The sequence below is a fragment of the Prionailurus viverrinus genome, chromosome B1 (genome assembly GCF_022837055.1).
Source record: "Prionailurus viverrinus isolate Anna chromosome B1, UM_Priviv_1.0, whole genome shotgun sequence".
In the NCBI taxonomy this organism is placed as follows: domain Eukaryota; kingdom Metazoa; phylum Chordata; class Mammalia; order Carnivora; family Felidae; genus Prionailurus; species Prionailurus viverrinus.
The window spans coordinates 40872367-40889501 of record NC_062564.1 but is presented as its reverse complement, the minus strand read 5'-3'; the positions used below and the strand labels follow the sequence as shown (position 1 = coordinate 40889501).

General features: G+C 34.9%; 1 protein-coding gene across 4 annotated transcripts in view; it reads right to left on the bottom strand.

Moving 5' to 3' along the window:
• KAT6A (lysine acetyltransferase 6A) overlaps nucleotides 1–17135 on the bottom strand; it is a 114596-nt gene that overhangs the window by 33018 nt on the left and 64443 nt on the right. For 3 of the 4 annotated variants that reach the window (XM_047855041.1, XM_047855042.1, XM_047855040.1), the window contains exons 5-8: nucleotides 16538–16619; nucleotides 14137–14272; nucleotides 12459–12775; nucleotides 7038–7156 (exon numbers count right to left, since the gene is read on the bottom strand). In XM_047855041.1, the coding sequence (XP_047710997.1) occupies nucleotides 7038–7156; nucleotides 12459–12775; nucleotides 14137–14272; nucleotides 16538–16619 (654 nt within the window). The remainder of the gene's footprint in view (nucleotides 1–7037; nucleotides 7157–12458; nucleotides 12776–14136; nucleotides 14273–16537; nucleotides 16620–17135) is intronic. The other variant, XM_047855044.1, reaches the window with a different exon arrangement.

Here is a 17135-nt window from a genome sequence, read left to right as displayed (position 1 = left end):
CTTTGCAAATATCAACTCATTTAATCCTTTCAACAAACCTATTAAGTAACTTGTTTGACCAAGGTCACTTAGCAGAGGTAGGATTTGGATCTGTTCAGGCTATTTCTAATACCTAGGCTCTTAACCAGGATCTTAATAAATACTCAATAAAACCATGCTAAACTGTCAAATGAATGAACTCAAAATACAATTAACTAGCCTTTAATATGTAACTTAACAAATGGCTTAAGACACTAAAACAATCTCCCACTCCTCATCTCTAATTTCACCAGTACCAAAGAGAAATCATTTCAACAACAAAAAGCAGTCATGGGGTTACCTTAAAATCCTGGCATGCCAAGACAAATGTCCTCTTTCTAGCTTTTAAAGCCCTCCATATTTCAGCCCTATACTACTAATTCAATATATTTCTTACCAATGCCCAACAAAAGTCCACTGTTTTACGTATTAAACTAAACCACAAGCAGTTCTTACTTTACATGGTGCCATGTTAACTGAAACATAAGAATACCTAAACTGAGATCAAATATCAGTCACCACAGCAATGTATAAAGAATGGACACGATTCTAACAGGCACATGTTTCCATTAACACAGTGACGTGCAAAGCAAGGACTGCCTGTATTGTGACACCTTTATGAGCAGCTATTGTGTTTTCTACATCAACTCCACAATGTGAGTTGCACATATTAGGCCCACAAGTATTTGTTGATCTCATGGGACCAATAATCACAACGTCTCTTGCATTTACAGTTGTCATTAATTCCTCAAAGCTCAACTTAATGCTGGTTACTCTATCTGGGAAGCCCTCATTCTCTCCATTTACCTAAATCTGAATCATCCTTTAAGCCTGTTTCTTCTGTAATCATCTCAGATCACACCAGCTCTTACTCATCTTAGTATATACTGTTGCCACATGGAACAATCTGTATCATTCAATACAGCAATGACTTACATTAACTGGTAATCTTATGTCACTGTTTGCTATTTGTCTTCCTATGTACTTTGCCCTACTTGCATAAATGCACATGCCTTATGATTTTGATGCCTCCATAACATTTTTTAACAGGGTAATATGGATATTATTATGATTAAGGGCATAAAATATGAAGCCATACAGGCCTGGGTTCAAATTCCACTTCTGCCATTACTAGTTACATAACTTCAGGAAAGTCACTCAACTAAAAGTCTTGGTTTCCTCATATGTAAAATGGTAATAACAATCCTTATGAGGTTAGGAGATTTGGTGAACCTAGTTTATTCCATTTCTAATAAATGTTCAATTCTTTATGCAAAGAAAAAAAATATTTTAATAGCCCACATAGATTTCAAAATTGCTCTGTTAACTTTCTACAACCACACACACACACTTCAAAATTAGCATTAAAATTAACATGGAAATATAACATGTTCTTTGGTGACATTTTACGTAAAAATCATTGTATATATTTCAGAAAGGTTGGGGGCGCCTGGGTGGCTCAGTCGGTTAAGCGTCCGACTTCAGCCAGGTCACGATCTCGCGGTCCGTGAGTTCGAGCCCCGCGTCGGGCTCTGGGCTGATGGCTCAGAGCCTGGAGCCTGCTTCCGATTCTGTGTCTCCCTCTCTCTCTGCCCCTCCCCCATTCATGCTCTGTCTCTCTCTGTCTCAAAAATAAATAAACATTAAAAATATTTATTAAAAAAAAAAACCATTTACTCCAAGTCCATAAGATTACTGTAAAAAAAATTCCAGAACAAAAGCTTATACTGCTAATTTTTCATGCTTTTATTTTCAGAGGTGGCTCTTTTTTTTTTCTTTTTATGAACATATTCATTGTATAGCTAATGAAACACAGTACCAGGTAAATGATATTCTTACTTCTCCTGAAACTAAAACAAAACAAAAAACAATCAAAACCAATTAATAGGGCCCCCTTTTTATAAACATTTCAATAATTCTTGACTGACTTAGGTAATGCACCATACAAAACCCAATTACTCAATAAAATCACTCAAAAGCAAATACTGGATTTGCTTTTTTGGGCACATTTCCTATGAGACGGTAAGCTCTATGAAAATAAAAAATATACAAAATAAAATTGGTTTCAACCCACTTTCTCTATTCCATGAAGTCAGAGAACATGGGAGTCAACCCTAGTGTTCTCTTGCTCCCTCAAACAACACGGCAAATCTATCGCCAAGTTCTATTGATTCCATCTCCAGAATATATTCTAAATCCATCCACTTCTCTCCCATTTCCACTGCCATCTCTCTAGTCTAAGCTACTGTCTTCTTTCAGTTGAACCACTGAAAAAGCCAATAAATTGATTTCTAAATTGATTTCTGTGCCTTCTCTTGCCTAATTCCACTCCATTCTTCATATAGTGGCCAGGAAAAAAAATTTTTAAAAAAATTTTATTTATTTATTTTGAGAGACAGAGAGAGAGAGAGAGAGAGAGAGAGAGAGAGAGAGAGAATAAGAACATGAGCAGGGTAAGGGCAGAGAAAGAGGGAGAGAGAGAATCCCAAGCAGGCTCCCTACTGCCAGCACAGAGACCAATGCAGGGCTCAAACTGACAAACCGTGAGATGATAACCTGAGCCGAAATCAAGAGTCTGATGCTCAACTGACTGAGCCACCCAGGCACCCCAGGAAAAAACAAATTTTAATGTAAATATGATCCTGCTATTTCCTTGCTAGAAATCATTCAATGGTTTCCTACCACAATTACAATAAAAACTCAAATCCTAACTTACCTCTTCAATCTCTCTCTCCAGCTTCATTTTACATGGCTTTTTTATTCATCGTACTCAAGCTATACTGGCCTTCTTACAGTTCCTCAAACTTACCAAGTGCTTAGGTACCTCAGAACACTTACACAAGCAGTACCCTTATGTCCGGAACATTTCTTCTTTCTAGCTCTTTGCCTTGCTGACCTTCTACTCATCTTTTAAGTTTCAGTCTCTGTGTAAATTATTACTTCCCTAAAAGAGGAATCCCAATCTCCAGCAATCTAGATCAGGAAGCTCCTGTTATAATCTCTTGCTGCATTTTTATTTTCTTCCTATTAGCTATCAGTTTGAAATTACAGATTTATTTATATGATTGTCTATTGTCTTACTCATGCAACTGAAAGCTTTGTGAAAGCAGTCTATGTCTTTTTGTTCACCCTACAGCTCTCATAGCATGCCAGGCACATGAATACTAAATGAATGAACCTCATGGACAAAGACCACCATCCTAAGAATTTTAGTGCGCTGCCAATGAAAATAAGGACCAATTAGAATTTAAATATCTAGCTGTTTATTTCCATGGTGCCGATATACACATGGACAATCACAAGTTTAAAAAAATGTGCAAGAAACACACAGTTAGATTACTGTTGATACAAATTTATACTGTCTCCACTTGGCCTCAGCATCCCTTTTAACTCTTTCTATCAATCTTTCTTTCTGCAACCCTATTATTCCAACCCCTGCCAACTAGACATCTAGACTAGAGAAACAGCAATCCAGGCAGAGGGAACAGTAAATACAAAAGGCTCCCAGGCAGGACAGTGCTTGGTGTGTCTAAGAAACAGGAGGCCTGTTGCTGGAGTAGAGTGAACAAGGGCCAGAACAAGGGGAGTAGCTAAAGAAACAGGCAGGCACAAGATGATACTGGGTCTAAAGAAAAAGGAAAAAAAAAAAAAAGGATAAAGACTTTGGTTTTAAAAATTCTAAGCAAGACTGAAAGACATTAAAGATTTTCTGTGCAGAGGAGTGGTATGATCCAACTGAAGTTTGAAAATATTTACTCTCGGCCCTGTATAAAGAATATGGACTACAGACTGGGGTGAGGGACAAAAGTAGAAGCAAGGAAATTAGTATAGAGATATTACAATAGCCCAATCAAGAGATAATGGTGGCTTTGACTAAGGTAGTAGACGTGGAAGTGGTAAGAAGTAGTCATAAGCTGTATATATTCTGAAGGTGAAAACTATCAGGATTTCCTGATGAATTAAATATGGAGTATGAGATAGAAAAAGAGAGAGAAAAAAATCAAGAATAATACCTTACTGGACCTGAGCAAGTGAAAGGGCAAAACTGCCATTTACTCACATTCTCCAGTAAAAGAAACCAAGGATTCTTAGAGAAATGGCTAAATCGACAGCCAGAACAGTAAGACCCTGGAACATATTGCTGTGGTCAAAGGTAAGAATGATTATATATACAAACATCGAATCATTATGTTGGGGCACCTGCGTGGCTCAGTTGGTTAAGTGTCCAACTCAGGTTATGATCTCATGGTTTGGGAGTTCGAGCCCTGCATTGGGCTTTCTGCTGTCAGCACAAAGACAGCTTCAGATCCTCTATCCTCCTCGCCCTCTGCCCCTGCCCCTGCCCCTGCCCCACTTGTGCACACACATTCTCTCTCTCTCTCAAAAATAAACATTAAAAAAAAAAAAATCAAATCATTATGTTGTACATCTGAAACTAGTATAATGTTATATATCAGTTATCTCAATTAAAAAAAAAGAGTTGAGGGGCGCCTGGGTGGCTCAGTCGGTTGAGCGTCCGACTTCAGCTCAGGTCACGATCTCACGGTTCGTGAGTTCGAGCCCCGCGTCAGGCTCTGGGCTGATGGCTCAGAGCCTGGAGCCTGCTTCCGATTCTGTGTCTCCCTCTCTCCCTGCCCCTCCCCCATTCATGCTCTGTCTCTCTCTGTCTCAAAAATAAATAAACATTAAAAAAAAAATTAAAAAAAAAAGAGTTGAATAAACCGGACAAAGTAAAAAAAAAAAATGACAGAGCCATGTCAAAAGGACACAGGAGCAGGCTTGAAAAAGCTCCCCTACCCAAATGTGGAACAATTTTAAGCACCAAAACAAATATTAATAGCAACAAATTATAAGTCATAAGAATCTTCAAGTCTAAATGAAATGAATAAATGGAAAGAAAAAAAGGACCTTCCTTACACTAGAATGCCAATTAATAGACATAAAAGGAATGATGAAATTAGAATATCATCTGTTTAATAACCAACAAAACAACAGTTTCAGGCAAAAATCACCACTGGATGCTAAATCTAGTGGATAAAAGTTTGATAAGAAATAGGGTACATTTACGTGGTTTCAAAGTGTATTGCTGCAAGATATTTATAGAAGGAAAATAATTTTACAGGGAAGCAACAAGGCAGAATACTACCTTAACCAAGTGATCAGAGTTAACATCATTCGTAATAGGACAAATTAATACTACATACCTCCTGATATCATGCAGAGAGGAGGACACATCGTCTCTATAGTATTTCTGCCAAAAGTAGATCACCTGAATCTAATCATGATGAATCATAAAACAAGCACAAACTAATGGATAGTCTACAAAATACATGATTTGCGCACTTCAAAACTGTCCAGATCATGAAAGATAAAGACTGAAGAGCTGTTCCAGGTTAAAGGAGACTAAGGAGACACGACAACTAAGTGAAACACATGATCCTAGACTAGATAAAACGAACCAGGGCAAGTTGTTTTCTTTTCCCCCTTTTGCTATAAAAGAACATTAGTGGTATAACTGCTAAAATTTGAATAAAACCTCCAGGTTGGATAATATACTTTATCTGTGTTAAATTCCTGATTTGATGATTGTACTGTGGTCATGTACAAGCATGTCCTTGTTTTTAGGAAATACACACAAATAAGTAAGAGTAAATGGACATTAGCATTATGTCTGCAACTTAATCAGTAAAAAAAGTTCTTCAAAGGAACTACTAATTCCTTCTTTGAATTCCCACTGAACTCCATGTGAATTTCTACTATAGTACCTATAGCACTTTGTTTTACTTATTGGTAGGAAAAGAAATGTGCTTTCAGAGGTTAAACAACCTTCCCAAAGTAGAAGTTAGTAAATGACAAACCACAAATTGAATGAAGATCTGACTCAAAGTTAACACTCTGTGAAATCATAAGATGGTAGAATGCTCAGTAAATGTTTGCTGACTATTCATATTGTTATTTTAAAAAAATACTCACAGAATGATCTACATAAACAATCTATGCACAAATAGGTTTCTTAATCCCAAGAATTTCACCTGCACAACAGGAATCCCCAGTATCATGCTTACAAAACTATAAACTCTTACTTTCAAGACAAGAGATAGAACTCAACTTGGCTAACATAGTGAGTTGGTGGCAAAGAAAGAAAAAACACAAGATAAATGAACTTAATATAGAAGAGCCTTTATGATCTAGCCCTGTGCTTTTCCAATCTCATCTCTTGTCATTATCTACACCCAGTATTCTTTATCCTATGTGGAAATTTATTCCCACAAGTTAGTGAAAACATGCTTTGTTTCCCCCCATTTTCAAGTCTTTGCATTTTTGTTCCTTCTGATTATAAAGGACCCCATTCCTTGTCATCTGGATCAATTCCTACATATTCTTTGTAAGACCAACTCAAATAGTATTTCCCATCAACGAATCCTCTGACTTCCCCAGGCTTAGACAAATGCTTGCTCCCTATTCTTCCAAAACACCATGTACCCTATAATTAAACTTTTTACATGAATGAAATTATTCATTTAGTCTCTCCAGGACTATACTTGAGAGAAGGAATCTTGTCATTCACATTGGCTTCTTCAGCATCTGAAGCCTAATCAGGTTCTTTGTCTATACATTTATATTTTGCTACATGTCCCAAAGGATCAAGGCAAAAGCAGTTAATAAATATTTACTGAAGTAATGAAAATGGGTGTTTTATCACTTGAAAGGAGCTTGGTTTTTGTTTGTTGGTCAAATCCCAAACTCTTCTTCATACATAAGACAGAAAATAAATACACCAAACTCATTTAATACCGGTAGTCAGAAGCAACCTGTTTATCTGCAAAACCAAAGAAGTCACAATGTTTAAAAGGAATACCTTAACAAGCAGAACTACATATATGCACAAACCACATCTATCTGCAGATCAGATGGATGAATAAATTGCTGTTACTTACTGCTCTATCCCAATACAATTAATCCTGTTTCTCATTCACGACCAAAGTATTTAATTGTCCACTCTGCATATCCAACTTTACCTGCAGTGCTTGTTCTTGGATATCACGAAATAATTCCATATCTTTCTCAGTCATGATTTCCTGGCTCCCAAAAAGCCGTTCCTCACTTTCTTGTTTGCCATCCCAGCCATCCTGATTGTCTGCACATAAAGAAAGGGCTCACATGTTATTAACTTTATCCTTAGTTTAATACATGAATTAGGAAACATTTCAAAAGTGTTGATTTCAGTTTGAAGACCTTAATATTATAAAAGAAGAGGATACGAGTAAATGGACACCTAGAAAGATGTATCAGTAAATAATATGTACATATTCTATCTGCTTTATGATGGAAAACCTGAACTGTCCTAAAACTTCTTAAAATTATCACATAACTAAATCTGAACTTCATCAAGACATTAGATTTTAGTATAATACATATAAAAGTTTGATGAGCACACCAAGTGGTGATGTATGGAAGTGCTGAAATACTATATTGTACATCTGAAACTAGTATTACACAATTTTATACTGTGTATGTTAATTAACTAGAATTTAAATAAAAACTTAATAATAATACAAAATCAGAATAGAGTAAAGGTCTAAGGAATATGAAACCTACTTTGAAATAATCTGAATATAAAAGTTTTACTATGAATTTAACATATCAACATTCAAATATTGCTTTTTCATACTTCAGTAGTATGGAAGTTGTTTATGTTTTACCAGGACATGATTTTCATCATATGGGACCAAAACAGGGAAAATTTGTTCCTTTTATAATTCTCAATGATTCCACAATCAATATAAGGCCAGTATATTCTTATCTCAGCAAGAAGATAACCTTTGAAATAACTACCGTAACTCCCCACACATTCTGGGTGCCATTTTAAATAAAGCAGAACTCCACAAATCTGAGGATCACAGATGATAATCCTAGGGGTAAGTATGAGAAATTATAATAAACATCCATAAATGACACATCTTCCTCAGATGGGCAAGGAAATTCATGAAAGGAGTACTGGAGGGATTATGTAGATCGTTATCCTCTGCATTTGAATATGACACTGTTGACGGACGAATTTCCTCTTTGTAGGAGTATGGCTGAAAAGACAGTTCTTTTCAAATTAAATAGACATATAGGCTGTCAACAGACACCTGTGCGCTTAGTATAAGAAGAATAAGGACAAGGACTCACTGCTGAAAATATTCCCAAATTGAAAAATATGTATCTGAAGATCCTTTGTGATTTTAATGCCCCCTAGTGCACGACACAGATGGATGCAGGCACAAATCTAGTACGGCATTCAGTAGCATTCTATCATATATATGGTGCAGATTGTTCCTTAAACTCTACAATTCATAAGAAACTTATAGAGCCAATTATAGCAAAAACTCACACCAATGCAGAAAAGTCAATATTGATTCTCCATATACTTTACACATTTGCTCTAATTATTTCTATTTCTAAAACTTTCCAGGAGATTCTTATAATAATCCATCTCCAATCAGTTTATTCAAAAATGGCTTTCATTAGAATCTGCTTTAGATTCTTTCTTCCTAAGCTCTAAAGGACTTGTATATTTTCTTAAACATACTCAGACTGGAGCTACAGTGTACATGGCTGATAAAGACATGAAAAGTACCTGAATGCTCAAAGAGTAATTAGTTGATTGCCACTCTGGTGAAAAGCCAATCAATACAAGCATAAAAAGAGGGAACTGATAATGATGAGGATTTCCTCTCTTGTGCTGGACCAATCAACCATTTATATAAGCAGGAATGAAGAAGCAGTGAATACAACTACCAATGGGAAATTCAGAGGAAAGAAATCAAAGCTAAGAAATTCTCTTGCAGTATATTAGACACTCACTACACCTTTGGCCGTTGTGAACCAAGAATCCATTCTCATTCTTCTACTTTCCTCAGAGACTTTTCTACTTACTTCAGAGGGTTACATTCTCTAAATTCAAGGCACTAAATAGCGAGACCAGTTTAAGCTTTAATTATCAAGATAGATAATCAAAAATTTTCTCCTCTGATTTGAATTACCTGCTACACTATTAAGTCTTCTCTACAGATCTTTTCTACCTTGAAAACTAGGGACCTTAGCCTCATATTTAAGTATGAAATGAATAAAAGAGGGGATGTTACAACTGATACCAGAGAAATACAAAAAAATCACAAGAGACTACTATGAACAATTATACACCAAAATGCTGGGCCTATTTGGAAGAAATGGATTAACTCCTAGAAACATATGACCTACCAAGACTGAATCATGATGAAATAGAAAATCTGAACAGGCCGATTACTAGTAAGCAGACTTGAATGAATAATCAAAAATCTTCCAACAAACAAAAGCTTCACTGGTGAATTTCGCCATTCAAAAAATACTTAATGCCAATCCTTCTCAAACTCTTCCAAAAAACAAAATGGGGAACTCTATTTTATGAGACCAATGTAACTTAACCAGACAAAGAGACCACAAGAAAAGAAAATTACAGGCCAATATCCCTGATGAATACAGATGTAAAAATCCTCAACAAAATACTAGCAAACCGATTTCAACAATACAATAAAAGGGTCACACACCATGATCAAGTAGGATTTATTCTAGAGATTCAAGGATGGTTCAATATCCCCAAATAAGTCAATACGATACACCACATTAACAAAATGAAGGCTATAAATCAGGTGATCATTTTAACAGATGCAGAAAAAGCATTTGACAAAATTCAACCTTCATTTATGATAAAAACGCTCAAAAAAAGCAGGTATAGAGGGAATGTACCTAAACATAATAAAGGCCATATATGATGAGCCCACAATTAACATCAACCTCAATGGTGAAAAGCTGAGAGCTTTTCCTCTAAGATCAGGAGTAAGACAAGGATGCCTATTCTCACCACTTTTATTCAACATCAGATTGAAAGTCCTAGCAGAGCAATCAGGCAAGAAAAAAAACAAAAGGTATCCAATTTGGAAAAGAAGTAAAACTTGTTATTTGCAGATGACATATAGAGAAAACCCTAAAGACTCCATAAAAAAAAAATGTAGAATAAATGAATTCAGTAAAGTTGAAGAATATAAAATCTGCTGTATTTCTATACATTAATAATGAACTACCAGAAAAAGAAATTATGAAAACAATTCCATTTACAACTGCATCAAAAAGAATAAAACACCTAGAAGTAAATTTAACCAAGCAGGTGAAAGACCTGTATGTTGAAGACAAAACACTGTACAGATATACATAAGACATTAATGAAGGCAATTAATGAAAAAACAAATAAATGGAAAGATATTCCATACTAACAGACTGGAAGAATATTGTTAAAATGTCCACATTACGCAAAGCCATCTGATAGATTCAATGCAATTCCCATCAGAACGCTAATGAGGTTTTTCACAAAAACAGAAAAAACAATCCTAAAATTTGTATGGAACAACAAAAGACCCCTAATAGCCAAAGCAATCTTGAGAAAAAAAGCTCCCTGATTTCAAACCACATTACAAAGCTATAGTAATTAAAATAGTACAATATTGGCAGAAAAACAGACAGAGATCAATGCAACAGAGTAGAGGACCCATAAATAAACCCATGCATATATGGTCAATTAATTTACAACAAACAAGGCGAGAATATACAGTGGGGGAAAAGATAGCCTCTTCAATAATGTTGGGACAACTGGACAGCCACAAGTGAAAGAACGAAGCTACACAACTCTACTATACCGCACACAAAAAGTAACTCAAAATGGATTAAAGACTTGAATTTAAGACCTGAAACTGTAAAACTCCTAAAAGAAAACATAGGTGGTAAAGTCCTCAACAGTTCTTAACAATAATTTTTTTTTAATCTGATACCAAAAAGCAAAAACAAAAGCAAAAATCAGTAAGTGGGACTATATCAAACTGAAAAGCTTTTGCACAACAAAATAAAAAGGGAACACACTGAGTAAGAAGATATCTGCAAATCATATATCCAAAAAAGAGTCAATATCCAAAATAATAAAGAACTCATCCAACTCAATAGCAAAAAACAATCTAGTTAAAAATGAGGAGATCTGAACAGACATTTTTACCACCACAGACATAAAGATGGGCCACAGGTACATGAAAAGATGCTCTACATCAATAATCAACAGTGAAATGCAAATCTAAAACACAAGAAGGTATCACCTCACACCTGTCAGAATGGCTATCATCAAAAAGAGTAGAAATTACAAGTGTTGGTGAAAATGTGGAGAAAAGGGAACTTCTGCACTGCTGGTAGGAATGTAAATTGGTGCAGCCACTATGGAAAATATTATGGAGGTTCCTCAAAAACTTAAAAATAGAACTACCATACAATCCAGCAATTCCACTTCTGGGTATGTATCCAAAGAAAACAAAAACAATTTAAAAAGATATGTACACCCCCATGTTCACCGCAGCATTACTTACAATAGCCAAAATATATAAGCAACCTAAGTGTCCATAAATAAACTGCAGTGTGTGTCTAAGTGTATAATCTTATTCAGCCAAAACAAAAACAAAAACCTAGCAATTCCTAACCCAACCACCAGCTGTGCTGAAATGAAATAAAGTGGGTATGTTGCAAAACTAACCCCCCCAAAAAAACAAATCGTGCCGTTTCTGACAACATAGACAGACCTCATTATGTTAAGTGAAGTAAGTCAGAGAAAAACAAACACCATGTATGCTGTTTGTATGTGGAATCTAAAACTAACTAACTAACTAACTAAATAAATAAATAAATAAATAAATACCAAACTCCTAGATACAGAGAACAGAACAAATTGGTGGTTGCCAGAAGAAGGGGGTAAGGTAGAGAGTAGGAGAAATGATGAATTTTTTTGTTTTTCAGTTTCAATAAATTGAATTTTAAGTAAATAAATGAAAAGTAGGAAACAGCCTGATACATAAGTAAATTATCTGAAGCTGTAGTTCTCTCTCTTTCTCTCTTTTAAAGTATAATTCATGAAAAATTACAAATCTATTTGCCAAGATCTGAAGTAGAAAAATTTTGTTCTTTTCTCTATACTTACTTGATCAACAGTATTTTATCTACCCACATTCTTTCTAATTTCTTTCTGGAAATAAAGCAAGCATCATGATGCTCATCACATGATTTATTTTGTAATTTATGAAATGTAAAGATATTCTTGACTTAAGGTTATGGCTTAAATTTCTATAGGAAGATTCTTTGTGGTTCTACCAAAAAAGCACCATCCTTTTCCTACGAGCTCTTATTTGTCCATTCTTGCAACTTCATCTTCAGCCTCTCAATTTCTGCCATAGTTATTACCACCTTACTTTCATCTAAATAAGTATCTTTAATATCTTCTTCTATTCCATAACCAGTGTTTAATAATCAAATAAACCTATTCCAGATAACTAGTGTTATTTCAAATAATGCACTTGTGGAATACATTTTGCTTCTAAGTGAACTTTTACCTGTGGGCCAATCTGAAGTGCTTGATTTTCTGTTGCCCTTTTTCCTGATTCTATATTGCTCAGAGTAATCTACCACTTCCCCTCGAGGTTTCCGCCCATCAGGGGAAGGGGTGAAGAATTTGGTAAGGCCATCAATGAGCCCTTTGGTTTTCTTGTTGAACTTCAAGGGGTGACTGCTATCTCTGCAGAAGTCCAAGCCATCTATTCGCTCTAAATATCCTTCTTCTGATGACGATGCTGATTGGCTGGAGAGAGTGATTTTACGTTTACGACCCCTTCCAGGACCAGTTCGAACTTTGCTGAAGGGACCTTTTGATCTAAAGAATCAAACAGGGAAAAGGGTAACTATTAAAAAAGAAATTTTTAAAAGGTTTCTATTTAATATATAACTTGTAATTGGTAAATAACCTATGGCTTTATTAAAAAAAAAAACCACAGTTAAGAATATTCCATAAATCATAAATACTATAGGGAATGAGAAAAAATAGTTATTAGAAATATCTACTTCCAGGAAGCCTAATATTTTATAGCAAAATGAATCCTAGGTTGGGAGTCAGAAGGCATGTTTGACTCATAATTCTGCCACTTTCTAGCTATACCTCTTGGAGAAATCACATTGTCTAAACACCAGTGTCTTCATCTGTAAAATGAGAGTTGGACCAGATGACAACTAAGACCCTTCCAAGTATAAAGTCTCATGATCTATGCACCAACTCAGAGTTACACTTTACCTTTAAACACAAGGATGTATTACCCTCTGAAAGTCAGAAATCAAAAGATTATCTCATAGGAATATTTTAAAGCTTAGATTTAAGATTTAAAATATGAACTACAATACTGGTGCTATATATTTCAAGCTGTTAATGCCCATTCCTTTCAGTTATTAAGACTGTCATCTTTAAGACACTCTTAAGTGTAGAAAAGGTGGGTAAAATTTTTAATAGAGGTTTATAGGCTTAAAGATATTTTGCATATTATCAAAGGGGAATTACTTATAGAAATACTCCATTAAAAAAAAAAAAAAAAACTACTACTGAATCTTGCCCCACCTCCTCCAGACATAGCCCAGTTTCCTAGCCCACAAGGGATAATTATATACCTGATTTCTGTTAAAAGATGAAAAACACATTATTTTATTTTACGTCAGGACACAGAAATGCGACTTAGCTATGACCTCAACAGAAAAAGCTACGCAGTGATTTGTACATCTAATATAAACTACTGAGACTACATGAGAAATCTGTGAAATGCTATAGCAACATAATTTTTTCTTTGTTTACATAAGAGGAACAATATAAGACAGTGGTTGAGTCAGACTTTGGTGTCAGGCTACTTGGGTTTTAATCCCAGTTCAACACTTATTATAAAATGTAGTTTCCTTATTTCCTTCTTATTTGAAAAATAAGAGTAACAACAGTATCTACTTCATTTGGTTGTTGGGAAAATTAAATGATTAACACACTGTAAGACACTCAGAACTTTAATAACTTTGTTCTAACTTTATTCTACTGAATAAAGAGCTCTTTATTAAGAGCTCAGTAAGTATTAGCCCTTTTTATTACATGAAAGTGCCAGTTGTAACAACTGAAAATTTTTTTCATAAAGCAAACAAGTGACTCCTACACTATAGACAAACCCTATTCTTTTCTCCCCTCACCTTGCCACAAGTACAACTTACACCGTGTTTTGTTTCTTTAACCTGTTTTTTGGACGTCCTATTGGGTTAGCATAGCGCCGTTTTATCTGTGCCGCCTTCTTCTGTAGAAGTTTTCGTCCTTTTTTCCTAGGTCGACATATTTGACATATCCACATACCTATAAAAAAATCAAATTCCACATAAAAGCACAATAGACACAGATACACTGAAAGAATTCAGATACTCTAAGCCAGTAGTTCTTAACCACTTTTAGGTCAAGAACTCTTTTAAAACACTGATGAAAGCCCCCTAAAAAAATAAACACGAAAACATACACACACAAAATTCTACAAATGATTGGAAAAGACACACAAGTATTCTGAAGCCCACATATGGTTGAAGTCCACTGATCCTCAGTTAAAAAAAAAAAACCATGGTCTATACCTAGCACCCAGATTCTACAAGAAAAGAAGCCAGGTTCCCTTAAGTAATAGATGATTCCAGGACTGAAGCAGGGAAAATACTGGATAACCTGAAGCATCTCATGGTGCCAGAAAATGGAAAAGTATTCAAAAGATGAGGAAGGCATGTCAAAAGGACCTACAAGCCAACTTGAAGGAGCTCCCAATAGCCAAATCTGGGTCATTCTGAACAAAAAAAAAAAGAAATAATCATGTCAATGGATTATAACCCACTGAATAAAATAAATACCCATCAGTCCATAAGAATATAAGTAATTGAATAAATAAATGGGAAAAGCGATAGCTCTTCTTTACAGCAGAATTCCAATTAGTAAATACAGAAGGGATGATGGAAGCTGAAAAATCATCAATATGCAAACACCAAAGTAAAACTGGTACAAACAAGAATCACTGATGGATGCTAAAGTCAGTGCAAAGAGGAAAAAGAATAACTTTAAGGTCAGGTTTCTTCTGTAATCAAGTGATCAAAGTTAACATTACCAGTAATAAGACATATTAGTATTATACACCTACACTACAATGCACTAAGAAGGGCACAGTATCAATTCTGTGGTGTTCTTGTCAAACTTCATAATCTTAATTTAATCATTATAAAGAAAGAGACAGACCCAAATTGAAGAACTTTCTACAAAATCGCTAACGAGTATTCTTCAGAAGTGTCAAGGTCAGGAAAGATAGTCTAGGGAATTAATAGATTGGAAGAGACTAAGGAAGCATGATGATTAAATGCAGTATGAAATCCAGCACTGGATTTTGGACCACAAATTCAAATAAGGTGTATAGATTTACTAATCGTATCATATCAATGTTAGTTTCCTGGTTTCAGTAATTGTACTACAGTTTTATAAGATGTTGACATTAGAAGAAGCTGTGTAATGGGTACAGCAGGAAGTCTCTGTACTATTTTTGCCACTTGTCTGTCAGTCTGCAATTATTTCAAAATAAAATGATTCCTGCTTTAAGCTGCTATAAAACTTCTTTTGTAGGCATTAAATACAAACAAATGAAGTCCTAAGAAAATCTTTCTTATCTTGAAGGATTCTCAGAAGACCTGTTGCCCGAACTTCCAAGTAAATGGAAAAGGTAGCAAAGGGGGTATTTATTCTTCCAATACATATCAATTTAAGATTTTCCAGAAGCTAACAACCCACAGAGTGACATAAGAAGAGACTCAAGTTAAGATTCTAAGTGGAATAACTTAACTATACCTAAGGTTGAGTCCCTTTCCATCCACAGGAAAATTTTTTCTGAGCAGAAATTATAAAATACTCTATAAGCATTTTACTTAAGGAACCTGTTAAGTCACAAAAACAGAGTTAAAAATGGAATTTATGATAAGGCAAAGCAGGAGACACTAACTGGATTTTTTTTTTTTTTAAGAAACTATAAGCATATAATAGAATAGAAGTTCAACCAACAGGCAGTTACATCCCAACCAAATACTTGTCAAGGAATAGGAGTCAAAAGAATAGAATACATTAAGCTATATTCTTATGATTTAGCACACAAAAATTATCTGTTTACAAATTATTTTATAAAAAAAAAAGGCTCTAGGCCTTTCAAAAGTGATGAACAGTGAAATAACCAATACTGATATAATCAACATGATCTAATACAATTCCATTTCTTCCTTTATAGAAAGAGATATTTCAAAATTACATAAGGCATGTATTTTGTCCTCTAGCTAGAGGACTGGCAAATACTCATAAATGAACCACTTCACTCTCCATGGATACTTAAACATTGAAAATAGAGGAAGATAATAATGAATCCATACACATAGGAATGTCAAGATGCCTAAACAGACTGTCCCCACCTTTAAGGTGCCAGCTCTCTTCCTACTTATACAACCCCAAATAGAAAGACGGAAATTATTCTTTCATTTTAACAAAGTAGACAAAAAGTGCTTTCACGGATTTGCCCATTACAGTGCCAGTCTGACTTCAGGAAGTACTTCTCACCTTTTGGCATCCGGGTGAGTGGCGGATCACAACACTCCATGTGAAAACCTCGGTCACAGGAATCACAAAAGAGCATATTATCCTAAAAAAGAGAAGGAACAGTTCTGCTTAACCTTATGAAACAAAAACACATCAGGATCACAGCTTCATAAAACCTAGAAAGCTTCAATGATCTCACAAAGATGATGAGCTACTATAGTAGTAAAAGTTTCCTTAATTTGCATTAAACTGAGTAAATGGACACTCCAAGTTAGTTCCTTAATTTGCATTAAACTGAGTAAATGGACACTCCAAGTTAGCAAAAAGTTTTGCTTCATCTAATCTTTAATAAAGAACTACAGTTTCATAACTTTCAGATATAAGCTAACTTTAGTTTGTTCTAATGGAAAAGAGAAAAGGATGATTTGTAGTTAATACACTGACCATTCCTAAATGAATGCCTCCATAATACTCAAACAAATTTCAGAAGTATTTCTTTAAAGTAGCTTAGTCTTTCTGAAAACACAGAATTAAGGTGTTTTAGAAACTACCTAGAATAGAAAGAATCCAAGTCTCAAATACCAAGTATTCTAAACTAATGATGTGTAATTGAATGGGA